Here is a 27,295-nt window from a genome sequence, read left to right as displayed (position 1 = left end):
TTAGGAGAGGGTGAGGTAATGTTTTGTGCTGACTGGCAGGTCTACTATAAAGATTCTGTTTCACATGCTGTATGTTTGTGCATCACGGTTGCATCAGACTTTTAAACTTGTCATCAAACCTGTCTCAAGTCTATCAAAACATCGAAGTAATGTAGATATTTTTGAATTGTCTCGTTTGAGAACAGTAGCTGGGGAAATAGTCTGCTCATAATAACCTTATTAGTCCTTTTAAATATGTCAAATATGTTACCATTACCATGATGAAGGGAGGACGGGCAATTCTTTTAATGAATATATTAGTCCAAAACTGGGCTTCAGTCTTACTCACCTGACGGTGGACAACAACACGGGTTCTTGTCCTTAACATGCGCGTCTTTGTCAAAGTGGGGGAAAGAATGAGCAATACTGAGCGTGAAAGCCCCCAAACAGCGCACAGGCCACCATGTAGGTGTAGGCCTACTCATGCACGACTGGAATGCGAAAACATAAAGGCGTGACCAGCAGTTGTAGGCTTGGCCCCACCACCAGACTGTACTTGAACTGGTTATTTGGACCATGTCCAACTCTTTTACTCACATGCAATTGTTGGCTACTATGACCTGAACATTTGAAATATTGTGGAAGCAGGTCGTTTGTTCTCCAGTGTTGATAATAAGCTATTACTTTTATTTGAATTAGGCCTATGCGTCTTGGACAAATTATTTGGTATTACATGGTTTCAATAACCAGTGGTGATTGGCTAAGGTTAGTTAGTAAGAGGAAATAATAGATCATTCTTAAGTGATTCAGCTAACATGTGGAAAGTTGCTGTATCTTTAAGAGGCCGATCTATCTGATGCTTTGTTGTACAGAGGGGCCGGATGGGGGAAGGGCCCGAACTGTGCCTGCCTGGCGGAGACCGACAAACTTGCATATGGCTCTCTCCTTCGATGGATGACGGCTACTGGACCCGAAGGGAAAAGGGGATCTTTCTCAGGACAGGAACGCATTCGCTCTGGCCTATTATGATATAACCACGGAAAAGGGGAAGTCGGGAGGACAAGTTGAACCGTCTGAAATGCGGTCGCCGAGATTGCGGCGATACTCCCTGTTGTTCGCTCTTGTTGTGCTGCTCGCGTGTTCCAGTTGAAATTTCAGACGGTAAGGAGAAGGAATATCTAGGCTCCAGCAAAGACGGAAAAACATCACGGAAAGCTTTTGCTACCCTGGTTTTGTCGGTGGGGATACTAGCCATTCTTGGCGAACCACCCTCAAATAGATGGGCAATTCTAATCAACATATAGATCTGAGCAACTGTTATTTTGTATCAGGTAATTGTCTTGCTACAAAAGGGACAACATTTGGACATGGAAGGACACTTTGAAGTTTAGGGAGGAACGATTTCCCGAATCCTTCGGCTAAACATCTGTCTAAACTATCCTACTAAACGTCCTAGGATTGTAGTTAATACCTGTAGATTTTTAGTTCATAATCGTGAGAAAAGTTATTTAATCCGTTTATTTCCCCATAGTAGGCCTGTGTTTGATTTGCCTGAATCATGCTGTGTGCAGCTGTCATATCATCACCTGTAGGCCTCTTGTAAGGCTATGAGCGAACCGCATGGCAATGTTTTGGCACAACATGTTGATAAGAGCTCCTTGTTTTCTAATATGTAGGCCTGCTGATTATGCATGCCTTCTCATATGAACAGACTAATGATACATTGCTAGTCTGGAAAAACAAGACACATTTGACCAGGGGAAGCCTTGCAAGTGCATGGTTTTGACAGAGTAGATAAAGCCTTAAACTCCTATGGTTTCACATGTTTACTCCTTCTTCCCTTGTAGGTATCCCTGTCCATCACTGGGTTATGTGAATTCATCTGTAAGGAAAAGGACAACAAACAAGGGAAGTGGACATGGCGGGAACCACAGGATTCTTTTCCAACGGACCTGTGCCTTGGATAGAGAATGACACGGAGATTAACAATCTTTATCGAGATCTGGAGCTGGGAACAGTGTTGACACTTTTTTACTCAAAGAAGTCCCAGCGGCCAGAGAGGAGGACATTTCAAGTCAAGTTGGAGACAAGGACAATTATATGGACCCGGGGCACGGATAAAATCGAGGGGGAGAGTAAGTATGACCTTTCACACCTCTAGGTGGACTAACAATGGGTAAGGTCAGGTTTGGGGATGTCTTGCTCCCTTGCAAGTTTTTCCAAAATATGGACAGGGCATTGAAATGTCATGGTAGTGCAGATGTTTGGCTTCTATGTCATTCTATGTCAACCATTGTTTTTTGAAGTTGGCCCTGTACAACTAGGTTGAAATGTGGTAAACACAATTTGGCACATCAATGCAGTGTGGTGAAAAACCGAACAACAACTTAAAAAGAACAAGAAAAAGAACCAAAAGAACATACATTTCAGGGGACACTGTAATTCCCTCAGTAGATTTTTTGGAGACATGGAGAATTGGAGAATCAGTTTAGTGATTTTTTTATAATGCCACAGCCCTAGGATCCATTGTTTGAACAAATATCTCAAGATATCAAATGTAGTATCAATGGGTCTAACCCACTTCAAATATAGCCTGAAGGGTGAAACAGATTTCTGTTACAGAAGGGTCGGAAACACGTTGCTATTTTTATGCTTCTCTTACCTACTTGTCAAACAGGTTCTGTAGTGATGTAACTATCCTAAAAATGGACTGTTTACCTATCATAAGTAGAAACATTTACAAAGAACAACAAAGCTTCAATGAAACTGACGTTTGAATTGCATTCAGCTTAATCTTGCAGCATAACGTACAATCAAGTCTGGAGAAGAAAAGAATACACGGTTTACAGTTTTGACTTAGTTGGAAGAAAGACAATGGGAGAAAACAAAACTGTTACCGTAGGAAGTGCAAGAGTAACATGCGACATGGTTCTGCAGACAATGTCTAATCAGACACAAGACATCTTAGGCCCTCGGCGTTTACCGAACATTGTGTCCGACCTATGAGAGAGGCCTCACTGTGAGCAGTTGATTGGGTTGTCTCCTGGGTAGCAGGATGCCTCCTGCACAGCTGCACTCTGCTCCGGATGCTGCAGTGTTAGCAAAAAAAAAAAAAAGAAGAAAAAATTGTAGACCATTTGTTGTAAGGCATGCTCTCTGATAGGTTACTGTGAATAGGTGGATAGGCATGGTTCCGTGTGAGGTCATATTTGTAATTTGATAGTACAGTTGATAGAATGGCTTCGAAGACAGGCTTGTTATGTGGCTTACTGAAATAGCACTGTAACGGATTTACTGGAAGTGTAGGATAGTTTTTAGAACCACTTTGCGATCGCTATTCGGCCCGATTGTCGATTGCCTGAGGAGACTAGTTTTAACCTCAATGCCTTGAAGTGTGCATTTTTATTTATTCAAATTACTTGCGGATCTCGTTGTCGTGTTTTTGGGGGAAAGTCAATTTTCCCACAAAGCAAACAACCTTGTCACCCTGCTGTTGAAACACTTTGTAAACATCGTAACATAATATTTCCATAATCTGCCATTGGCCAACAATGATACCGTAATGTTCTTTTTTTTTTTTTTTTTTGAAACACTGAAAACAATGCCAACCTAATGTACCTAATCTGTTATCATAATTTATTAAATGTAGTCTTACTAAACTGAATTTAGTACACACAGGTGGCACAGGTTTGAGGACCTCAGCTGACTTCTAATGAATATGCTCCTTTGTGTTCATCAGCCAGCAACGTTTCTGGTTTGGCCCACATTCACAGAAGCATCTCTTCCTTTGACATACATTTTGCCAATTTCAGACATGCCACTTTGAAGTGTTGTTTGCAAAGTTACAAAGTGGTGAACAACATGAATAGAACATGTTCTGATCCCATTTTGAAACTCTAAACTGCATGCACACTGCTGTGTCAAAACTGTCATTCAACTGTTGGGTTATCATGCCGATGCTACTAAGCTGCTGTAAAAGTATGGTTCGATTAACTCCAATGGCTGAATATTTTCTATCAGTGCTCCATTTATACAGAAGTTACACAGCATTACAGCTGCCCAGTTGGACTGTGTCTACAGGGACCTTATCTTCAGGATCCAGTCCTTTAAATCACTGCAACTGCTCCAAAGTCCCAGTTCGTGCCCTGCTTAGCTCTACTTAGCTCTACTTTTTACACTGAGCTTTCAGTGTCAGCAAACCAACTACACTTGCCAACCAACCATCTAGCGCAATAAAAACAGAGTCACAGAACCCCTTTTAAAAACATTCTTTCTCAAACGAGCCTCGTCTCACAGCCTCAATGTACTGTAAAACTTGTAGAACAAACCACATATCATCGCGCTAACCCAAAACGGACACGTAGTCTCTTTTGCATGTGTCACTACTTTGTGGTTTCTCTCTTTTTGGGGTGGGGGGTGGGGGGTGTAAGAAACCATTGCTCAGACTAAGCAGTGAGGAGTCCTCTTCAGTGTGTGTGTGTGCGCGTGTATTATGGGATGGCTGGTCTGTGCCGCACACTGCTGTTGTCTTTGTTATGTCTATGCGCTTCTCGGAAACGGAGCTTCAGAAACCCTCAGTGAACCCACCACTTCATTGGGGTAGTATATTTAAAAAGATAAACACAGTTAAATAAATACGAGATACTTTCAGGCGCCTGTGCATGTCTAGGCTCTGTCATTACTGTCATGGTCTACTTCAATACTATACAGACTCAGGCCAGTGTCATGTAATACTGGGGCGAGTTATGGAACACCATCGTGTACATTCACACCTGACATGCATAGAACAGCACTACATACAGCCACACATTCTATGGTGTCTTCATATTAATCTGCTTTGTTGATTTCAATCGGATTGTTATGCTTACTGTGGTAGTGTTGTTGTGTTCAGTCAAGTACACGTCACGCGGGTTTACTAATGTGAAGTTTTGCCATTGTTGGTCCATCGTACAATGTTATTTGACTTATATGTACCGGACAGTTCATTGATTTTCAATGTGGGTCTGGCAAGATGCTAGTGGTGTTGGACGATGTGATTGGCTGACTGACAGATTTGTATCTCCTGTGTTCCACAACAGCCAGGATATCGTTGCAGCGACATTGTGTTGCTAAGCTAGGTGGTTGTTCGGTCTCTACGTTGTTGTTGTTGGACGGAGTGAAGACTTGAGGCGTCCGACCAAGCAGGTCTCTGGCGACGATCGATGATGGGTTTCTGTCTATCTATAGAACCAGACTCAGTCAAGGTTATGTGTCAAGGGTACACGCTGGGTAATCAAGATGAGTAGATCATGCAAAGCTAGCTAAGTTGCCTTTAGTGGTATAACAGTTGTTGCTCGTGTCACTCCTCATTCACTTCCACATGATCTCGCCCTTGCCGGGGTTTGAACTCTGGACCTCTGACGTGACTACCACCTCTTATAAAGACCGCTTGAACCAGCGACGCCACGGAAAAACACGCCTTTAGGCTTCCCATGGCAGGGGTGGGTAGTGTTTATACTGAGTGAGTTGAATCAGTTTAACTCAGTTACAGTAACGGTTAATGCACCGTTGACCACTGAACAGAAACACTTACACTTTTTACACATGGACAATATCTTAGAATGCGATTGGATACTGCACGACACATCATTTCTTCCTTAGTCGGCTACTTTACTCTTTACACAAACATTTAGAACAGATCCAGACTGGACTAGCTGGATAGAAATTTGTAAACGTGATCAAATACTGTACACAGAGCAAAGTATCGACCATGTAACCCCTGTACAAATCTTAACAAACCAGACCCATAAGAGTTGCAACATGGAATAACCCTGCTCCATAGATGCACGGGGCATTCACTTCTTTATCTTGACAGTACGAAAGCATCCGACTCGCACGTCGACCGTTCGAAGTTCTTTGAAATCGCGTGCACGCCTTTGCTTTCCCTCTCTCCTCAGTTTTTCTTTCCCTGTCTGTCGTCTTCATCGGTCTCTGTAGCAACACAGGAATCCCAGCATCGGTCTTCAGAGGAGCCCAAACACAATGCTCTGCCTGAAAGCTTGTCACATGCTGTGCGGAGAAAATGGCAGTAATATCTCTTAAAGAGCAACATGTAGTGCTATGGATCAAGTAAGGAGGTCATGCTTCCTCTGCAAGACGTCAAAACCTGCAAGTTCTTAGCTTGGGTCTATATATTTGTGCAAATGGGTTTCTTGATGTTCAGGGCTGTCTCCCCCCCCCCCCCCCCCCCTGTGGTGAAACTAGATTTTGACAATGCAAGGTTCTTCTAGAAGGAGCCCAGAGCAGAAGATGCAGTGAGACGGTCATTGGAGTTTAGACAGAGGCGCTCACAGATGTGCGACACGGCACAGGATGTGTGGTCAGGGCAGGAAGAGGAGCAGGAGTAGAGCACACGTACACACACACACACACACTCTCTCACACTCTCTGTCTCATATTCTCCAAAGAAATGTCAGTGTGCTTTAAAAAAAAACTTCATTCCGATGAGTGTGAATTAAACAGTGAGGCAGAAGTGTCAAAAAGGTGTAAAACATACAATTATTAAAAAGGATACATGCAATTACAATGAAACTGTGTTTTACATTCATCAACACATTGAGAACACAATTGGTGATTGTTCCAAGTGACCTGTGCTAGCTATAGTGCTATCTTCTGGTTTACTATTAAAACAATGTTTTGACACTTGCCGTACTGCTGTCTCCTGAACAACAATGAGTTGATTGTCTTCCAGCTCTGTGTAGTTGTATACATTTAAAGAACAAGTTACATTAGTCAAAATACAGTTTTCCTTGTCCTGTGTTGGTTTCATCCAACCAAAACCCTGTTACATTTACATTGTCATTTAGCAGACGCTTTTATCCAGAGCGACTTACAGTAAGTACATTCCTCCGAGGCAAGTAGGGTGAAGTGCCTTGCCCAAGGACACAACGTCATTTGGCACGGCCGGGAATCGAACCTGCAACCTTCCGATTCCCTAGCTCAGCCTTCTGAGCCCTGTTGGTTGAGGGACAGTTTTATGGGCGTATGTGATGCCCTCTGGGACGTTGCTTGTAAAAAGGGCTATTAAAAAAGGAGATTTTATTTATTTGATGAGGAAAATATTGCCCCGACCCGTTTTACAGAGACCACAAACCAGTAACCTGTGATTTGACTGTTCATGCCCAGGTGTGGGCAGTGTCTGCTTCAATAAGGAGTTTCATCTGTTTTATATTCTTGGGAGTGAAAGGGTTTTGTCAAATCTTCATCTCTATCTGAATCCCCATAAAACATTTTGTTGAATGAGGATTTCAGCTTGGATGGTTCATTTGATATTTAAACTGTTGTTCCATAGAGCAGCTTGTCTTAATCGATGGTAATCAGAATGTCTGTTTTCCTGACACTTGGGCAACATTTTCTGTTTGGGCCCTAGTCATATCAGGTATTTGTGTGCCAGTATACCATAGTTTGTTGGTGACAAGCATACAAGATCATAAACAAAGAACATGGATTCAGATGAATATGAACATAGTTACATAGTAGTGGAGTCAAGGTCAAGTCAAGGTCCCTGCCTGTGGCTTCTCCTTTCACAAAATAATGGATACATGTTTACATTCTGGATAAGTCAGCCTAGATAGTTTGTTATGATTAGTAACCTGATAGGTTTATTAATCATAATTAATGTATTAGTAACTGGCTAATCCTCGGTACCCTCGTTTGCACCTCTCCTTCCTGCCCTGCCTCTCTTATGTGATATCCTGTCGTCTGTCTGATATTTGTTAATCGGCATCAACGAGTTGAATGTCCTTGTGGACTCCCACGAAGGGAAGGACACACTCTCTGAAGGAAAAAGGCTTCCCCTTTTTATTGCCGGATAAATAGAAAATCCATTGCGAGAGATCGGTCACAAGCTCTCGAATGAGAATGTAGTTCGGTCCATCCAATCAGCTACAGGAGCTGGTGTTGTCTCTAGGTCTGCCATTAGAAGTCCCTGCCATTGGCTAATCCCTTGTTCTGAAGCATGTGATTTTCTGACTGTTGGGGCTTTTACTCACTAGCTGCTGCTTGTTTCTGTCTCGATTTAGTTTCGGCCCGTGGTTTTCCTAATCAGTTGCGTGGTAACATCTCCCTGTGCTTTTTAGACAGCAGTTAAGATGTGCTGCAGAAACCAACCTCTGGTTAGCAAAGGTAGTTGTCCGCTAGCAAAGTTATTTACATTTAGTCATTTAGCCGACACTCTTATTCAGAGCGACTTACAGTAAGTACAGGGACATTTCCCCGGAGGCAATTAGGGTGAAATGCTGGGAATCGAACAGGCAATCTTCTGATTATTAGCCCGATTCCCTCACCGCTCAGCCACTTGACTCCCTATATGCTGGAGATTCTACTTTGCCCCAGCTGAGCCAATTGGAGGAGCGTCTACAGGATTCATCCTGAAGCAGTTGTTCCCTTCCATTCTCTCTGATCAGCCCAGGGGGTAGGATACCTCCAAACCAGCTGTACCTGGTGTCACTGTGAACGTGCTGTGGCCTAGTCTCAATTTCCCAAACCGTTTCCTCCTCGTCTTGTGACTGTCAGCACCTCAGGATTGCGTGACTATTTACCGCTTCACTTCCCTGGTTGAGGGGAACGTTCCTGTCACTGAATGCCCTTTTAACGAGCTGGTATCAGGTATTGTATTGCTGGTTATTTGTGGTGTAATCGAGCCTCTGTGTGTGTTCTTTGTCAGTTGACATCAGAGAGATCAAGGAGATCCGCCCTGGACAGAAGTCCCGGGACTTTGAGCGCTATGTGGAGGACTCTGCCGGTCGGCTAGACCAGGCACACTGCTTTGTCATCTTGCATGGCACAGAGTTTCGCCTGAAAGCCCTCAGTCTGGCAGGTGAATGCTCTCTCTCTCTGTATCTCTCTGTTTCTCTCTCTCTCTCTGTTTCTCTCTCTCTCTCTGTTTCTCTCTCTCTCGCCCTTTTTGTCTCTCTGTGTCTCTCTCTGTGTCTCTCTCTCTGTGTCTCTCTCTGTGTCTCTCTCTCTCTCTCTCTCTCTGTGTATCTCTCTCTCTGTCTCTGTATGCACGCACATGCACAGGCCTCGCACAGATGTGCATGTGAATTGACTTTGGGCTTAAAATGCTGTCCTCCCCCCTTACCTCCCCCAGCTACGTCTGATGAGGAGATGACCATGTGGGTGAAGGGTCTGACCTGGTTGGTTGAAGACACACTCAAGTCCCCCACACCGCTACAGATAGAGAGGTACAACACACAGACACACACACACACACACACACCCTCAACACGACTGTCAAAGCGCATGCATTGGCACCCCACTGAACCGGCAATTCAAGCCACAAATCTTGCACGTGGCTCTGAAACACGAGGTAACCTGCGTTACTATGCGTCTTGCTTCCAGGTGGTTACGAAAGCAGTTCTATGCTGTGGACCGCAATCGTGAGGACAAGTAAGTTTATTTTATGTTGTTTTGAAAAGACGCAAACGCTGGATGCTTCTTCACGTCTGTAGGTGGTTTCCTGTCCTTGTGTCGGTGTGCTGGTGAGGTGTAGCAAGGGAACTCACCACTCAGCCACACTGCAGTCCCTCTTCCTGTTGCAGGAAACAGTGGTGTGGATGAGAGAGAGAGAGAACGGAGAGACATAATAGTCTGTCTGTCGACCCCCACGAAGAGGGCTGCAACACGGATTTTACCCACACTAACGTGGACGCGATTGGATTGTGTGGTTCCGTGGTGTTTAGTCGACCAATGCTTGACCTCAAAAAAGAAATGTGTTATCATTATTAGTATAAGGGATTACTATGATTATTGGTGCTTTAGTATTATGATTTTGTTGTTGGATGTTGCCACGCCAGAGGGCGTGTCGAGGTTGTTGCATGTTTATTCTGCCATGTGTGTGCGTGCGCTGTGCGTCTGTCCGTGTATTAGACATGAATCTGAATGTGCTTATTTTAGGATATCCTGCAAGGATGTGAAGAGCATGCTGAGCCAGGTCAACTACAGGGTCCCAAACATGAGGTTCCTCCGAGAGAAACTTCCGGTAACATCCCCCAACTTTACCCTCTCCTACACACACACACACACACACACACACACACACACACACACACTCTACACCACCCAGCAACCCTCCACCACACTACAACATCACCTTGCAGCAAGTGCAATCTTTTCTTTGGCAAACCCAGCTTACGTTAGCTGGGTTCTGTACAAGTTAACAATAAAGGCAAACAAAGTTAGTCTACTACTACCACCACGGTAGGCGAGGCACACAGCTGGGCCAGGCAAGAGGCAGCATTAAATATACACTTTCCATGATGAGTGGGATATGGATTTATTTTTTTATTCCCAAGTGTGAGGCAAATGGTTTTGCCTGCTCTGTTGTGCCAGCACGGCTATTGTGAGAAAATGCAACGTGGTGCGGCACATCAAATAAATAAACTGCTAAAGTGAAAATGCTCGCCTTGTTGCCCCCAAACAAAACGTTCAAATCTCATATTTATTCCAAATTCCTACCTTGTGTCATTTTTTTTTGGGGGGGGGGGGGGGGGTGTCATTTTGACTGGATCCTGGGAGAAAATGTCAACGCATGACTCGACGGCGCATTTTCTTTCCAGCTACCTCTCGCATATAAAAACGCCGCAGACCCCTGGTGTTACACAGTAACGGTATTAAAGAGGGCAGTAACTGAATCATCTCTCTCTCTCTGTCTCCTCCCCCCCCCCCCCCCCCCCACCCCCTCCGCTCCCCGTGTCTGTGTTAGGACTCTGAGCTGAGAAACGGGGATGTGTCCTTCAGCCAGTTCGCCCAGCTCTACCGCAGTCTAATGTTTGACGCGCAGAAGTCTGTGAGTACCAACCTGGCATCCTCGGGATATGGGCGTGTCCACACGGTCCTGGCCCCATCTGCTCACACGCATGCACACGCGCACAGATAGATATACTCTCAAATGGCTGCCGGATCAATACGGACCCACCAAACCCCTCTGGTGGAGGCCATTAGGGCCTATGGACCAACACACACACACACACACACCCACCGACACAGACAGATGGGCTGGCTGGGGTCAGGCAGAGCAGATGACCTCCAGTGTCTCCTATGACTCATCAGGCCGGACTGGGGTCCCTCCTTATACAGCTGTGTCGGCATGTTCTGGGTGTAGAAAAAGGCTACTGTCGTGCAGTAAACAATGTGCTTTCGCTGTTTCTCTTTCAGATGGAGATTCCTTTTCTGCAGAGGTAAGTCTAGACGTCGACACGCACATACACGCACACGGGGCTAAACGTGACACGCGTTGAGAAACATTCCCACTTTCCAAGGTTCATCAACCGACCAGACCAGAGAATCTGTCTAGAAGACTTCAAGAGCTTTCTCTTGGACTCCCAAAAGGTAGTCCAGCTGTGACATAGGAGCTAACATTCCTGAACAGCGACACGACTCGATGTGTAAAGTGCATTGTGTGTGTGTGTGTTTGCAGGAGTTATGGGCCTCGGACAATAACAAGGTCCAGGAGTTCATGTTTGGTTACCTGAAAGATCCCCTGCGAGAGGTGGAGCAGCCCTACTTCCACCAAGATGAGGTCTGCTCTCTCTCTCTCTCTCTCTCTCTCTCTCTCTCTCTGTCTCTCTCTCTCTCTGTCTCTCTGTCTCTCTGTCTCTCTGTTTCTCTCTCTCTCTCTCTCTCTCTCTCTCTCTCTCTCTCTCTCTCTCTCTCTCTCTCTCTCTCTCTCTCTCTCTCTCTCTCTCTCTCTCTCTCTCTGTCTCTCTGTCTCTCTCTCTCTCTCTGTCTCTCTGTCTCTCTCTCTGTCTCTCTGTCTCTCTGTCTCTGTCTCTGTCACTCTCTCTCTCTCTCTGTCTCTCTGTCTCTCTGTCTGTCTCTGTCTGTCTCTGTCTCCGTCACTCTCTCTCTCTCTGTCTCTGTCTCTCTTGCCCGTAAAATCCCTGCCGAGTGCTTTCAGTTCAAATGTGATAAATCACACCCAGTTCCTCCCTGTCCCGGCCTCTCCCTCTGTCACTCTGCAGTTCCTGACCTACCTGTTCTCCAAGGAGAACACCATCTGGGACTGCACCTTGGACCAGGTGTGTCCTGAGGACATGAACAACCCTCTGTCCCACTACTGGATCTCCTCCTCTCACAACACGTAAGGGAAACAGCCCCCCCCCCTCTCCCTCTCCCCCCCCCCCCTCTCCCTCTCCCCTCACTGCTGGCTAGCAGTCTGGAGAGGGAGAGGGCCCTCTTCGTGGCAGGGTTTCCTCCTCGCTGGAGTGTTTTTCATTTTGTTTTTGGGGGGAGTTTTGAGGACAGGATTTGTGTTCTGTTTTCAATTAGAGCTGTTTGCTGTACTTCAAGCCTCACAGGAAGAATTCAGTGTTGTTTTTGTTGATTTTAAAGGTCTGGTTATGCCAAACATTTATCTCGTCCGATTGAATCCAGTCAAACCGGATCGAGTCATGTTTTGACACTTAACATGCAGTGTTGATTGAGTAGTTGTATGGAAACACCGGTTTGATTATTTTTAAAATTGAGATCTGACGAGGGAACCACACGGAGCGTTGCATCATGGGAGTTTATCTGGCATTAGCAGCAGTTGATTGACTTCGTGGAGGGATTTCAGCTTTTCGGTTGCACATTCAAAAATGAACCAGCAATCACAACATTCACCTTTTGTGCTTTCGAGCGAAAGTCTCTAAGAATTTTCGCAGTGTCCCACTTTTGAGGGTGTGCAGCTATGATCATATCACCTCCATCCTGTAATCTCTTCACTGGCTCCCTGTCCCACTTAGAATAGAAAGGTCTCCCTCCTCCCCCACCAGTGCTTTCACAGACATGCCCCCCTATACCTACAGGAACTCCTTACCAGGGACGTGCACAGGAAAAGGGCACTGTCTGGATAACTGACAACAGGATCCCTTTGCTGCTTCCTTAAGCGGCTTCTCTCTCCTAAGTCCTCCTCTTTTCCCTGGGCATTCTGCCCTCTACACTCAACAACACCCAAAGTAGTGATGGGATTTAGACATTTGACCATTTTGAATGAAATAATTCATGTGAGGCATCACTTCCATCATTTTTTCTTTTTGTTAAAACAAAATATTATAAACTAACCATCAGCAGACATGTAGCTTAGTTTTCCTACCCCCAAAATGTTGCATGTGATAACAGGCTGGTTGTTTGGTAGGCAAGCTAGCCGTCTGATTATTTAGGCTAAATGTGGGAAACTGACCCTGGATTTATGAAGATCTTAACTAATTTTATAAAACTTGATGTTTGTTTGTTATACATTTCTACAACTTATAACTCACCTTTTCTGACAACGTCAAAGCAGTTTTTTCATCGACACAGAAGAAAACAACCGTGACCGTCTCTTAAGGGCAACTAAATGCAGCTCAGGTGGCGGTCACGTGCAGTACCTCAGAGTAAACAGAGTAGGGGGCATACCCCCCTTCCCCTTGTGACTTCCACTCTCGTTGCCCATAGGCTTATCGATTGGAAGTGAATAAGGCCACTTTATGAAATGTTTCGGGTGGCGTTTTTTTACATCTAGGTCTACATGAAATCCTGCAGCTGTTTAAATTTACTGTAATAAGATATTTAAAAAAATCCCTGGAGGGGCACTTTAACTCGAGGAGGGCAAACGGGCAGTTGCCCGGGCAACCTTAGCCACAGCCTGTGCACGTTCCTGCTCCCTGAACCCCCAGACCTCCTCACGCATTCCCGGTCTGCAACCACAAACGCCCTTCAAGCCCCCAGAACCAAGCTGTGCAGCATGGGTGATGGGGGCCTTTTCATCCGCTGCAGAGAGGCTGTGGAACCCCCCCGACCACCTGAGGGCCCCACAGACTACTGATAAAAAAAAAAAATCTCTTTCAAAAAAAATCTTTGTACTAAATGTATTTTATACGTTTTGCTTTTAACTATTTGTTGACCTTGATCTTTTTTTAAATTGTAATTATTAACTTTGATTCATTTTAATATTATGATATGCTCTGTAGCACTTTGAGATTGCTGTAATGTAAAGTGCAATACAAGTAAAAGGGATTATTATTGAAGCAGAATTATCCCAACCTGGGCCCAACTGTGTAGCCAACCGTTTTCAGAAGGAGCAGACTAACGATATGAAAGCCCTTGTGGTTCCCCTACAATTGGCTGGTCAGTCAAAGTCAACTGCTGTGGATTTCCCTCTAGATAATGTCATTTTTCCCCTAACATTTTTCCGAAGACAGGAAAAGGTGCATTTTCCTCCCATTGAAAGCCCATGTGGGAGTTCACATAAATGACTGTATGAGAGCCCTGAAACAATACCAGTAGAAACCACGTTCCACGTTGCTTTGATAACGTTTGAATTGACTGACTGAATCTGCAGGGAGAGTACATGTTCTCAAACAGAAAGGGTTATGACAGTTTTTTTCTTTTTCTCTCTTTTTTGTTGTTGTTGTTGCCCAGCGTGTGTTTGTGAAAGGAAAGTGTGCGTGTGGGTGTTTCTGACAAAGGTTTTAGTGATGGAAATGTCTTGTCAGCCTGTGCTTGTCTTCAGAGGGCCTCAGATGAAGGGAGACGATGCGTCTCCGCGCTATTGAGATGTTGCCCGTGTCTGTTTGTGTGTGCGCGTCTCTGACGTGCGCGTGTTTATTTTTAGCTACCTGACAGGAGACCAATTTTCCAGCGAGTCTTCTCTGGAGGCGTACTCGCGCTGTCTGAGGATGGGATGTCGCTGCATCGAGTGTGAGTGGAAACTCGCACGCACACACACACGTACCAACCACCACTCCTTATTCAAGTCCCACCATTTACCTACCTGCCCTCTCCTTCTTGCCCAGCCCTCCACATAACTGTAAAGCGTATCAAAAGGACCCACGCACTGTCTCCTAAACACTGGGCAGACAGGTTGCAATAGGTACCCGAGGCCTTTTCAGAGTACGTCTGAAATCTGCCTCAGTACCTTGTCATACCAGTCTAATGATAAATACAATACAATAAATACAAGCCTGCTGACTTGACCTTTTACTCGGCGTGAAGGCTTCCCCGGAATTATAAACACTCTCTATTGTCTGTCTGTCTGCAGAGGGATAAGCCTGACACTTTTGTACACTCTTCTTTTCCATGAGAACATTGTCTGCACAGTGTTGTCTGCACTTACAGGCGTCTGCCTGATCACTGTATTAATCACCACCTACTCTAAAGTATGCCCTGATATCACGTGTGTGTGTGTGTCCTCTCTCTCCAGTGGACTGCTGGGACGGCCCGGATGGAATGCCAGTAATCTATCACGGGCACACTCTCACGACCAAGATCAAGTTCTGTGATGTCCTGACAACCATCAAAGAACACGCCTTCGTCACGTCTGAGTGAGTGTCTGTCTCTGTCTGTCTGTCTGTGCAGACTGCTACGTCCAGTCTCAAACGAACCCTACCACCAACACGCATTATAAAGACGATCTCGCAGACGACCACACCAAAGCGCCACTCGCCCGACGGTCGACCATCCACCTCCACAGCCCTCTCACCTCTCCTCCTCCCTCCCTCCCTCCCCCCCCCCAGCTACCCCGTCATCCTCTCCATCGAGGACCACTGCAGCATCGTGCAGCAGAGGAACATGGCCACCTTCTTCAAGAAGGTGTTCGGAGACATGCTGCTCACCAAGGCCGTGGACATTTCGGCCGACGGCCTGCCCTCGCCCAGTCAGCTCCGTAGGAAGATCCTCATCAAGGTACGCCCTGCCCGCCCAGCCACATGGGATTTGTAGTTCTTTTGGGCGCCAAACGCTAGGCTAGGCAACGGACGGGGGTTTCAAAACGGGAAGCGAGCGCGCGTTCTGCTCGGACGATGAGGCTCGGTGTGGGGTCGGTTGAGTCGGGCGTTGTTGACCTTTGGTCGTCCTCTTCCTGGCCTGCAGCATAAGAAGCTGGCGGAGGGCAGTGCCTACGAGGAGGTGTCCACCTCCACTCCCTACTCGGAGAACGACATCAGCAACTCCATCAAGAACGGCATCCTGTTCCTGGAAGACCCCATCAACCACGTGAGTGGTCCCAGGCCGAAACTCGAACCCGTTTCGATGGATTCCATTGAGAGCGCGATACATTTTGCGTTATATTTGTCTGTACTCAAACCGATGGAAGTTTACTCCCACGTCGTTATTCACGTGTTGACGTTCATACGTTCACGTACTTGCCGTTGCGCTCCGTGGTAAAGCCGTGCCGTGTCTGTCTGTCTCCCCCCCCTCCCCAGGAGTGGTACCCCCCACTTCTTCGTCCTCACCAGCAGTAAGATCTACTACTCCGAGGAGACCACCAGTAACCAGGGCAACGACGACGAGGAGGAGCACCGCGAGGTGAGGAAGGCCTGGCGTACCCCACCCCCCCCACCCCCCACGGGTCACACACGTCAATCAACTCTCTCTTGACGTTGACTTAAGATAAACAAACATTATCTTTCTTCTGGTACCCCTCCTCCTCCCCCTCCTCCTCCGCCCCCCCCCCCCCCCCCCCCCCCCCTCCTCCAGGTGTCTAACGGGATGGACCAGCACGTGACTGAGAAGTGGTTCCACGGGAAGCTCGGGGCGGGGCGCGACGGGCGCCAGATAGCGGAGCGCCTGCTGTCAGAGTACTGCCAGGAGACGGGCGCCCCCGACGGCTCCTTCCTGGTCCGAGAGAGCGAGACCTTCGTGGGAGACTACACGCTGTCCTTCTGGTGCGCGCTGCTCCTCCTCCTGCTGGGAGGCCGCTCTGTGGTTTTGTTTTGGGAAATGGGGGTTTGAGTTCTTGGGGTCATGGTAGTGTTTGTTTCTGTTGTTGCTGTGGTGAGTGGAGAGATGAGAGGTGTTGGGGTGGGCAGGTCTTGTTTTCACACTATCACCCCGGGTTGTGGTTTGTGTAGGCACTCCTTTCTTTCTTTCTTTCTTTCTTTCTTTCTTTCTTTCTTTCTTTCTTTCTCACACACACACACACACACACACACACACACACACACACACACACACACACACACACATATACACTCTTTCCCTCTCTCCCTCACACATGCACAGGAGTATTCTCTCTCGGACACATACTCACGCACACACTCTAAATACGTACTCGACACACAATCATTATGTTTTCAAGTCGTTATTAAAAAGTTTTACGATTCAACAGTTGTGTAAATACAGGAAACTCCCGAAACTGTGAGTATTAAGAGACAAGCCAAGATTATTTTGAGGACATTTGAGAACCAGCCCCAGCAAACTCCTGATGCCCTGCTCTTAAGTAACCAGGGCAACAGGCCTGATGACAGGGTGGACGTTGAGAGTACAAAGTTGTATGACAACTCTGACATCTGATCGATGGATCGATCCATGCCAGTTGCCTGAGTCGTCCTGGTTCTGGCTGCATGCCCTAACCCAGCCAACCTCCAGGAGCAGGGCTGTCCCACAGGAAATCAATCCTGGAGCTGATGCACGCACACGCACACATAGACGTGGACATGCATACGGCCCACGCCATAGTCTCTCTCTCTCTGTGTCTCTCTGTGTCTCTCTGTGTCTCTCTGTGTCTCTCTGTGTCTCTCTGTGTCTCTCTGTGTCTCTCTGTGTCTCTCTGTGTCTCTCTGTGTCTCTCTCTCTCTCTCTCTCTCTCTCTCTTGAGCTCTCTCTTGAGCTCTCTCTCTTGAGCTCTCTCTCTCTTGAGCTCTCTCTCTTGAGCTCTGTGTGTGTTGGATCTCTCCCCAGGCGTTCGGGCCGGGTGCAGCACTGTCGCATCCACTCCCGGCAGGAGGCGGGCAGCCCCAAGTTCTTCCTGACGGACAACCTGGTGTTCGACACGCTCTTCGCCCTCATCAACCACTACCAGCAGGTGGCGCTGCGCTGCAATGAGTTTGAGATGAAGCTGACGGAGCCGGTGCCTCAGACCAACGCCCACGAGAGCAAAGAGTGAGTACCAGGAAAGGTGGATAAGGAAAAGCACTCTGGATGATTCCGGTCGCATACCTGTCCAGACTTGAGTGGATCTGTGGTCGTGTACACGTTCCTTGCACTGAAACTGGTCATCCTCCCTGATCAACGTTGTGTCTGTGTTTTGGCGTGTGTTTGCGTGTGTTCCAGGTGGTACCATGCCAACCTGTCTCGGAGCCACGCTGAGAACATGCTAATGAGGGTCCCTCGCGACGGCGCCTTCCTGGTGAGGAAGAGGACGGAGTGCAACTCCTTCGCCATCTCCTTCAGGTGAGCCGCCCGCCGCCTCGCTCTCTCTCTCCTCCTCCCGTCGGCTCTCGAAGCCGCCAAACGGCACTCGCGACATCGCCCACGTCTGCCTTTCGAGGCTGCGCACCCGAGTTCAGACGGGACGCAGCCTCAACGGCGGCAGCGCAAATCGGAGGGTGTCGACCTTCGACCGCAGCCTCGCTGAGAAGCCAGGCTCCTGACTGGACTCCGAGGAACCGACACGTCCCATGGACATGGACTGGCTGGTGAGACGTGCAGGAAGTGTGCGAAGATAAACTTGTGGCTGTTGTCGTTTGCGGCGGTTCAGGGCGGAGGGCAAGATCAAGCACTGTCGCGTGCAGCAGGAAGGCCAGGCGGTGGTCCTGGGCACGTCGGAGTTCGACAGCCTGGTGGACCTCATCAGCTACTTTGAGAAGCACCCCCTGTACCGCAAGATGAAGCTGCGCTACCCCATCAACGAGGAGACTCTGGAGAAGATAGGCACGGCTGTAAGGGCTTCACTCAGTCACAAACACGCACACACTGTCACTCGGACTCACTCACCAACCAAACACATCATATGTGGTTATTTATTGGTCCCGGTCCCGAATGTTCCTCTCATGTCTGTGTGATGTTCCACCAGGAACCGGACTACGGCTCGCTGTACGAGGGCCGCAACCCAGGCTTCTACGTGGAAGCCAATCAGATGCCGACGTTCAAGGTGGATTTCCTTCAAATCCCCCATCTCCTATAGCAGGGGTGGCCAACCCTGGTCCTCGAGAGCCTCAGTCCTGCATATTTTAGATGTTTCCCTGCTCCAGCACACCTGATTCAAATGAATGGTCGTTATCCAAGCCTGAGAATGACCGTTCATTTGAATCGGGTTGGCCACCCCTGTCCTATAGGCTCCCAGCATCTGCTAGCCCCTCCCCTCCTGCTAAGCCCCTCTCCCAGTACCACCTCACCTCACCCCTCCTCCCTCTCTCCTCCCTCAGTGCACGGTGAAGGCCATGTACGAGTACAAGGCTCAGAGGGACGATGAGCTGTCCTTCACCAAGAGCGCCGTCATCCAGAACGTGGACAAGCAGGAGGGCGGCTGGTGGAAGGGCGACTGCGGAGGCAAGAAGCAGCTGTGGTTCCCCGCCAACTACGTGGAGGAGATCAGCCCCTCGGCCGTGGAGCCCGACAGATCAGTGAGGGAGCGTTCTGGTCGTCTAGTCCGCTTGTGCAGTCCCCTAGCCCCTAGTCTGGTCCCCAAGCTTGTATTAGAGTTCCCTAGTCTAGTCCCCTAACCTGTATTCTAGTTGTCTAGCCCCTAGTCTAAACCCTTGTCCCCTAGTCTAGTCCTCTAGTTCTATAGTCCTCTAGTTCCCCAGTCTTGTCCCCTATTCTAGTCCCCTAGCCTGTGTTCTAGTTCCCTATTCTAGTCCCCTAGCCTGTGTTCTAGTCGTCTAGTCCCCTAGCCTGTGTTCTAGTCGTCTAGTCCCCTAGCCTGTGTTCTAGTCCTCTAGTCTAGTCCCCTAGCCTGTGTTCTAGTCCCCTATTCTAGACCCCTAGCCTGTGTTCTAGTCCCCTATTCTAGTCCCCTAGCCTGTGTTCTAGTCCCCTATTCTAGTCCCCTAGCCTGTGTTCTTGTCCCCTATTCTAGTCCCCTAGCCTGTGTTCTAGTCCCCTATTCTAGTCTCCTAGCCTATGTTCTAGTCCCCTATTCTAGTCCCCTAGCCTGTGTTCTAGTCCTCTAGTCTAGTCCCCTAGCCTGTGTTCTAGTCCCCTATTCTAGTCCCCTAGCCTGTGTTCTAGTCCCCTATTCTAGTCCCCTAGCCTGTGTTCTAGTTCCCTATTCTAGTCTCCTAGCCTGTGTTCTAGTCCCCTATTCTAGTCCTCTAGCCTGTGTTCTAGTCCTCTAGTCTAGCCCCCTAGGACCCCCAGGCCAGGTGGAGATGGCAGGCTGTAATGCCATGTTAACTGTTGTGTGTCCCTCCTCCCTCTGTCCTTCCCGCAGCAGCTGACCGAGAACAGCCCCCTGGGAGACCTGCTGAGAGGAAGTGTAGACGTGTCTTCCTGTCAGATCGGTGAGTCGGCTCCGCCCCTTCCTGTTCCCGTGTCCTGCGCAGCACCAGGTCACCTTGCCTCAGGGACAAACGCATACAAGAACACACAAATATATGTACACACACACACACTTCCCCTGTTCCTCTCTACATTTCTCTTCTCCCCCTTCATTCCTCCCCCGTTCCCTCATCTGCTGTGTGTCTAATCTGTATCAACGTCCTCCAGTCATTCAATACCCGACCATGACCAGAGACAAGCGGTGCCGAGCCTCGGCTCTGACATGAAATACACCCCCCACCCCCTTTCTCCCCCCTCCACCCTAACCCCCGTCTCCGTGTCTCCCCCCAGTGGTGAGGCCCGACGGGAAGGGCAGCCGGCCCCACGTCTTCTCCCTGCTGCCCGCCACATCGCCCAGGGCCAGCCAGGTGCTGGACATCGCCGCCAGCACCCAGGAGGAGCTCAAGGAGTGGGTCAACAAGATCCGCGAGGTCACCGTCACCTCCGAGGCCAAGGTACCCAGGGGGAGGGAGGGAGGGGGAGAGAGGGGGGTGAGGGGGAGGGGGAAATGAGGTTTAACGCCTTTGATTCGTGTCCACGGATGACTGTTGATCTTCGAAGAGTAATTTTTGGGGGGACGCTATAATTTATTTTATTTTTTTCTTGGATTTGTGTTGAAGTGTACACACACACACACACACACAATGTGCTTGGTTTTGTTTGTGACAGGGTGTGTCTCTCTATCTCTCTCTCCTTGTCAGATGGAGGAGGGGAAGATGATGGAGAGGAGGAAGAAGATCGCTCTGGAGCTGTCTGACCTGGTCATCTACTGCAGGCCCGTGCCCTTCGACGAGGACAGTAAGGACTACTCTCTGTCTCCACACACATTTATCTCCTAGTGGATCCCCCTCCCTCGGACTGTACGCCCGGGCACTGGTTGAGTTTGGGAGCACAAAATGTACAGTGTCCCAATTTGACCAACTTTTATTAACACTGCTATGCCACAGAGAAGCTGGCAGACGACGTTGTGGTTGTCTTTAGTTTCAGTATGAGTGAGTGTGGCATATTAAACCCACTTCAAATACGTCAGGTGGTTTGCCTGGTCATTGGTGTGACAGGGTAGATTGATAAGGTAGACTTTGGTAGACATGAGCCATTTTTAAAAGCTGTTTTTATTAGCTGGTTGAAGTCCAGTTTGACTGAAATCTGACACTGGAGACACAGAGACTCTGAACAGGCGTCAGATGTTTCAAGACACATTTAAAACAGATTCAATCAGGACCAATGGATTTATATGTAGTGCTGAAGCAATCGTTTTTATTTATGTATTTGTTTTGAATTGATCCCTCCCCCCACAGAGAATGTGTGAATATTTCCTCTTCAGCTTAAGACTTCACAGTTCTGAACGAAACCAAAGTGTAAACCGAAGGGGTGTGTGTGTGTAGCCTCGGTTCAAACGGTCGGTAAAAGTGTTTGGGGAAACGAAACCCATCCAGGCACGAAATCAAACTCGCACACACATCCACAAACACCCGCCCCAGCCTGAACCCCCTCTCCCCCCCCCCCCCAGAGATCGGGACAGACCGTGCCTGTTACCGGGACATGTCGTCCTTCCCAGAGACCAAGGCGGAGAAGTACGTGAACCGCCTCAAGGGGAAGAAGTTCCTGCAGTACAACCGCCTCCAGCTGTCCCGGATCTACCCTCGCGGGCAGCGCCTCGACTCCTCCAACTACGACCCCCTGCCCATGTGGCTCTGCGGGTCCCAGCTGGTCGCCCTCAACTTCCAGACCGCCGGTACGAATGAGGGGCGTCCTTCTTTGACTTGTTGCCGTTTTTTGTTGGCGTCGAGCATGTTGCGGGCGTCGTGGCTCGACAGGTTGCTTGGGGGCGTCGGGTGGTCCCGGACCGCGGTGGGAGTGATAATCCGTCTCTCTTTTTTCTTTTGGTGTTTCTTCTTCCCTCTCTCGTCCTCACCCTCCCTCCCTCCCTCCCTCCCTCCCTCCCTCCAGACAAGCCCATGCAGATGAACCAGGCTCTGTTCATGCTGAACGGCAGGAGTGGCTACGTGCTCCAGCCGCCCATCATGAGGGACGACGCCTTCGACCCCTTCGACAGACAGACCCTCCGAGGGCTGGAGCCAATCACCCTCCAGATAGAGGTAAGGGAGTCTCTCTCTCTCTCTCTCTCTCTCTCTCTCTCTCTCTCTCTCTCTCTCTCTCTCTCTCTCTGTGTCTCTCTCTGTCTCTCTCTCTCTCTGTCTCTCTGTCTCTGTGTGTGTGTGAAGCTGCATGGACTCACCCCCCCTCCCCCCCAGGTGCTGGGCGCCAGGCACCTGCCCAAGCACGGGCGTGGCATCGTCTGCCCGCTGATTGAGATCGAGGCGTGCGGGGCCGAGTACGACAGCGCCAAGCAGAAGACCGACTCGGAAGGTGAGAGAGCGACGCGACCGTTTCCTCCCTCTCTCGCCAGAGCTCCTCCTCCTTCCTCATCCTCGCCCGCTGATCTGATGCGATGGTGTTGTGGTAGTTGAGTTACAGCGGTGTGTTTTGTGAGCAGTCCTCTGGTGTGAGATTAGAGCAGACATGTCAGGGCAGGAGGAGGCCTCTGTCTGTTAATAGTTAATCTAACCCCTCCTCTCTCTCCATCTGTCTCTCTCTCTGCCTCTCTCACGCTCTCTCTGCCTCTCTCTCTCTCTGCCTCGCTCTATGTCTCTCTGCCTCGCTCTATGTCTCTCTGCCTCGCTCTGTCTCTCTGCCTCGCTCTATGTCTCTCTCTCTGCCTCTCTCTCTGCCTCGCTCTCTCTCTCTCTCTCTCTAGCTGATAACGGTTTGAACCCCACCTGGCCAACCAAGCCGTTCCGTTTCACCGTGTGCAACTCTGCCTTCGCCTTCCTGCGCTTCGTGGTGTACGAGATCGACATGTTCAGCGACCAGAACTTCCTGGCCCAAGCCACCTTCCCCATCAACGGCCTCAGACCGGTACACGCCCCCCCACCACACACCCGCTCCGATTGGCCGCCGAGCCGCGCGGCGGCCGCTTCCGATTGGTCCCCCCTTGCGGTTTGTGTTTAACTCAACCCCCCCCCCCCCCCCCACCCGTGTGTCTCTGTGTTTTAGGGTACCGCTCGGTCCCTCTGAAGAACAGCTACAACGAGGACCTGGAGCTGGCCTCTCTGCTGGTGCACATGGACATCACCAGAGGCAGGGTAGGTGGACCGGCTCTCGTCCATCACCTCCCTGTGGGGGAGTCCGGGGCCCTGTGGTGCTCAGCGGTCACTAACGCACACCTCTCCCTCCTTCTCTCTCTCCCCTGCCACCCCCTATCTGCTCTCTCCCTCGCCCTCTCTCTTGCTCTCTCTCTCCCCCCCTCTCTCGCTCCCCCTCTCTCTCTCTCTCTCTCTCTCTCCCTTCCTGCCAGGACGAGAACGGGGAGGCGTCGAGCCCCTTCCTGGGCGCGGGGGCGTCCCCGGTGGTCCTGGCGGCCCAGGCGGGGCGCGAGCGCGGGGGGGAGACGGGCTCCACGTCCTCTGTGTCCTCCTCCTCGTCCCCCGTGGCCCAGTCCCCGGCCCAGGCCGCCTCCTACCGGCCCCGGGAGGGCTCGTTCGAGGCCCGCTACCAGACCACCATGGACGACTTCAGGGTCTCCCAGGAGGCACTGCTGGACCACGTGGACCCACAGAGCAGAAGGTGGGTGTGTGTGTGTGTGGGAGGCTGGAGAGGAAGAGCGAGAGAAAGTGTGTGTGTGTGTGTCTGGCAGGTGGAGGTTGTGTGTGTGTGTGTTTGTCACTATGCAGGAGGAGAATGTCCGAAGGCTGATGGAAGTGTGTGTCTGAAGTGTAGTAGCTGTGTGTGTGTGTGTGTGTGAGACTGTGTGTCGGACATCTTCTGTCTTTGTTCAGAGAAGATTCTAGAGTGTGCTCTCTGCTCTCCTCCCCAGGATGCTGCGCAGGACCAGAGTGGGCGGGGAGAACCGTGTGTAGGCTCGGACCAATCAGGGCGCAGCTCGCGCCCCCCTTCCCGCCCCCCCCCCCACCCCCCAGCCCCTCGCCCAGCTTCTCTCCGTACCGATGATGTCACTGACTGCTGTGAACACTGTTTCCATGGAAACGCCCACCACCGCTTTGGCCTACATTTCAGGCAGCTCTCCCTCCCTTTCACCCTCTACTCTTTCCACTTGCGTTTTTTTGTTTTGTTATGTTTGTTTTTGACCTCCCCCCCCCGCCCAATGACACTGGGGGTGTCAAAGATAGGGAGGGGGGGGTTGGTGGCAGGAAGCTGTCAGCGGGGGACAGGAAGGAGAAACTGACAAAAACAACAAGAGAACAAAAACACGGTGAAGAAGTAGTTCTTGCCCTGGGCTTTTGTGAGGGGAAGAGAAGGGGGGGGGGGAGTCATGGTTGTGTTCGAACCAGGCAAGACAGCTTGGTAGCAGAGGTGGAGAGAGGACAGATGGACAGACGTCCTTTTGAAACAGCTCCAAAGTTTAGGCGAAGTTTCTTTTCTTCTCTCTGACCTATATAAGTATATATATATTTATTCATGCTGTGCTGTTGGCCAGGTGATGGCAGCAGCCAACCTGCTCTCAAAGAGCTCCCGTCTACATGTTTTTAATTATTATTATTTAAACGTTTCAACATTCATAATGTGATTGAATTTTCTTATTTTTTTGTGTGTGAATGTGTAAAACACGAGGGCTCTCTATGGCTATTTCAATGTCTCTCCTCCCCTCTGGAGTATCTCAAGCCTGACACACACACACTCTGTGTCGTTTTAGTCCTGTTAAAAGCATCTGGAAGAATCCGCTGCCTGTTTGTGTTGGACGCAGTTCCACGGGGAGACATGGGGGGGCCAAGCCGTGTGTGCCTACACGCACACTTTAATATTTTTTGTTGTGATTTCCTTTCCTGTCAGGTGACACATGTGCCACTTCCAGACTGACCTTAAACACTCTCCTAACACCATGTCTGCCGGGTTAGAATGCCATAGTAGGATAAACGCAGATCCCAGATAAGTGTGTGTGTGTGTGGCGGGCTGAAGGTTAGCTTTAGAGGTGCTACATCACCAGCAGGTTGGGGGAGGAGAGGAGAGGTCGGACTACTACTTTGCATTGATTCCAATGTGTGTTTTGAAGCAGCAGCAGCTAGCTTTGAGAAGGCATTCCTCAACAACAAGAATTGAAAGTGTTTTTCTATGTCATGGATACACCCGTGGGCACTGCCTTTGGGCTGATAGCGTTTCTGTCAACGTCTTAAATCCAAACCATGCCTTTTCAGTCTCTGTCCAGTCCTAACCCTGGCCAAAGCCATATGATTATGATGACGACTAGACCATTATGTTTTGAATCATGGCTGTTGGGTTGGGGGGGGGGGGGAGCGTCGACAGGTTTCTGGGCAAATGCCTAATACTAAACAATAAGTATGCCTGCGATCTGTTCCATGCAAACGCCTTGCAGCTTCTGGTGTTTCTTAGTGTTGTGGATGTCGTAACGGAACAGTCTGAAGTGTCGCGACGGACTGGAGAACCAAATCAAGTGCACCATTTCTTATTATTAACACGGACCAAATGGAACGACTCGCGTTAGCCGAACCCCAGCATTGCACCTGGTAGTTAATACAAGCCTCCTAATGTGTGGTTGGGTTACTGCTTGTCAACAACGTGGTAATGGAGATTTGTTTATCTAGCTGGTTGCCTAGGGGACCCCAGAGCCAGTAGGGAGTGGGGGGGGGGATGAGATGACGTGAGGAAGAAACGAGTGGACAAGAACAAGATGGTGTTTTCAGAAATGGACCCAGAACAGTTTCTTTTTTTAGTGTTTGCGCGCGCGTGTATTTGGGCTTTGTAACTGCCATCTGTCGTAGAATCGGGCACAATTTGCTCCTTTAGTAGCAGTAAACAACCTAATATGTAATCAGTATTCAGTAAGTTTGATGTTTTTACAATGGAGGGTCAGTCTTTAACAAGCCATATGGATATAGACCGTTGCGTGGAATGCAGGATTGGGACTGGAATATACACTTCAGGGGTCAAATTCTAACGTCTTACATGAGTTTGTCGACACCATGTTAAAAGTAGCCGCAACGTTTCTTTCTTGTTTGGACCGTTTTTTTCATTCCTGGTTATGGAATAGTATATGCGTATTGAGTTGTCATGAGTTCGTGAAGTCCTTCTCCACCGCGCACGGTGACTGTCTTGCGTCCATGTGCCTCTCTGTGTGGAAAACATCGCTGCAGACTCTTTTTTTTTTTTGTGTGCTCATGTCACAATGTTGTTACTGACGATCTCATTTACAAACAGCGCCTTTCTGTCATGTGCCTAAGCTATGGGGAAGAAGTATTCATTTTTAATTTTGCCTTTTCATATGAAACATATTCAAGCCTGAGAATTAAATAAAGTACTTATTCAACTACTGTACGTCTTCCTGTGTCGTATGTTTGCCTGAGGGGTTGACTTTGTAAAAAGACATGACTGCCTGTAAGTAGCATTTAGTCAAAGGGTGCATGTGTACATGCATACGTATGCAATTGTTAGTTTTCAATCAGTACAGGGTTCTCAGTCAAGTTAATGCTAATCTCCATGAACTAGAGTCCATGCTCTCAAAACGGTCCATCTAAATGATGTCATGGAATATATTCTTCTCTTGACCTTAATCAAAATCACAATGTTCTAAAATCAACATTAATACAGAACTTAATAGTATAGTTTTCACAATCACAATTGGTAACACTCCACCACAGCTTCCTTGTTAGTGTAATTACTCAAGTATTGGGGAACTGAGTGACGTGTACTTGAATGTAATTGCTGTGGAACAGTCTATAATTAAACATTTTAGAAGTGCAATATATTTTATGTACTGTATATAGAACAGCACTACATACCAGGTTCAGTCTCCCTGCATGAGATCTGGGCCAAGGCATCATTAGAGATGTTCACGACTGGATTTGGTTTACGTGACCATAAGAGTTCATTTGGACCCATTTTGATCTGGATCTTTAAATGTTATGACTTGAGAGAAATCATGAATCGACCACAAGTGAATTGTGGCAGTCTGTGTGGCAGAACACACATTTCTCATTCATCAGCCATGTGTTACAACGGCAATTCAATTTGAATGCCGTTT

At 48.8% G+C, this 27,295-nt stretch overlaps 1 protein-coding gene across 1 annotated transcript; it reads left to right on the top strand.

Moving 5' to 3' along the window:
- Positions 1 to 602: 602 nt before the first annotated feature.
- On the top strand, positions 603 to 26,585 carry plcg1 (phospholipase C, gamma 1). Its single transcript, XM_047039578.1, is given in 33 exon segments — positions 603 to 1,140; positions 1,827 to 2,114; positions 8,684 to 8,836; positions 9,110 to 9,203; positions 9,361 to 9,408; positions 9,916 to 10,000; positions 10,724 to 10,807; positions 11,176 to 11,198; positions 11,280 to 11,349; positions 11,438 to 11,539; positions 11,982 to 12,100; positions 14,594 to 14,679; positions 15,182 to 15,302; positions 15,495 to 15,663; positions 15,850 to 15,972; positions 16,182 to 16,190; positions 16,192 to 16,284; positions 16,456 to 16,643; positions 17,659 to 17,859; positions 18,031 to 18,150; positions 18,458 to 18,638; positions 18,773 to 18,850; positions 19,125 to 19,322; positions 20,132 to 20,201; positions 20,530 to 20,693; positions 20,940 to 21,036; positions 21,749 to 21,973; positions 22,189 to 22,337; positions 22,494 to 22,608; positions 22,997 to 23,154; positions 23,292 to 23,384; positions 23,597 to 23,865; positions 24,116 to 26,585. Coding segments are annotated over 32 exon segments (3,945 nt in total). The 5' UTR covers positions 603 to 1,140; positions 1,827 to 1,897; the 3' UTR covers positions 24,159 to 26,585.
- The last annotated feature ends 710 nt before the right edge of the window (positions 26,586 to 27,295 follow it).

Source organism: Hypomesus transpacificus, chromosome 18, assembly GCF_021917145.1.
Source record: "Hypomesus transpacificus isolate Combined female chromosome 18, fHypTra1, whole genome shotgun sequence".
NCBI lineage: Eukaryota > Metazoa > Chordata > Actinopteri > Osmeriformes > Osmeridae > Hypomesus > Hypomesus transpacificus.
The sequence above is the reverse complement of the archived record's forward strand: the minus strand, read 5'-3'. Positions and strand labels throughout refer to the sequence as shown.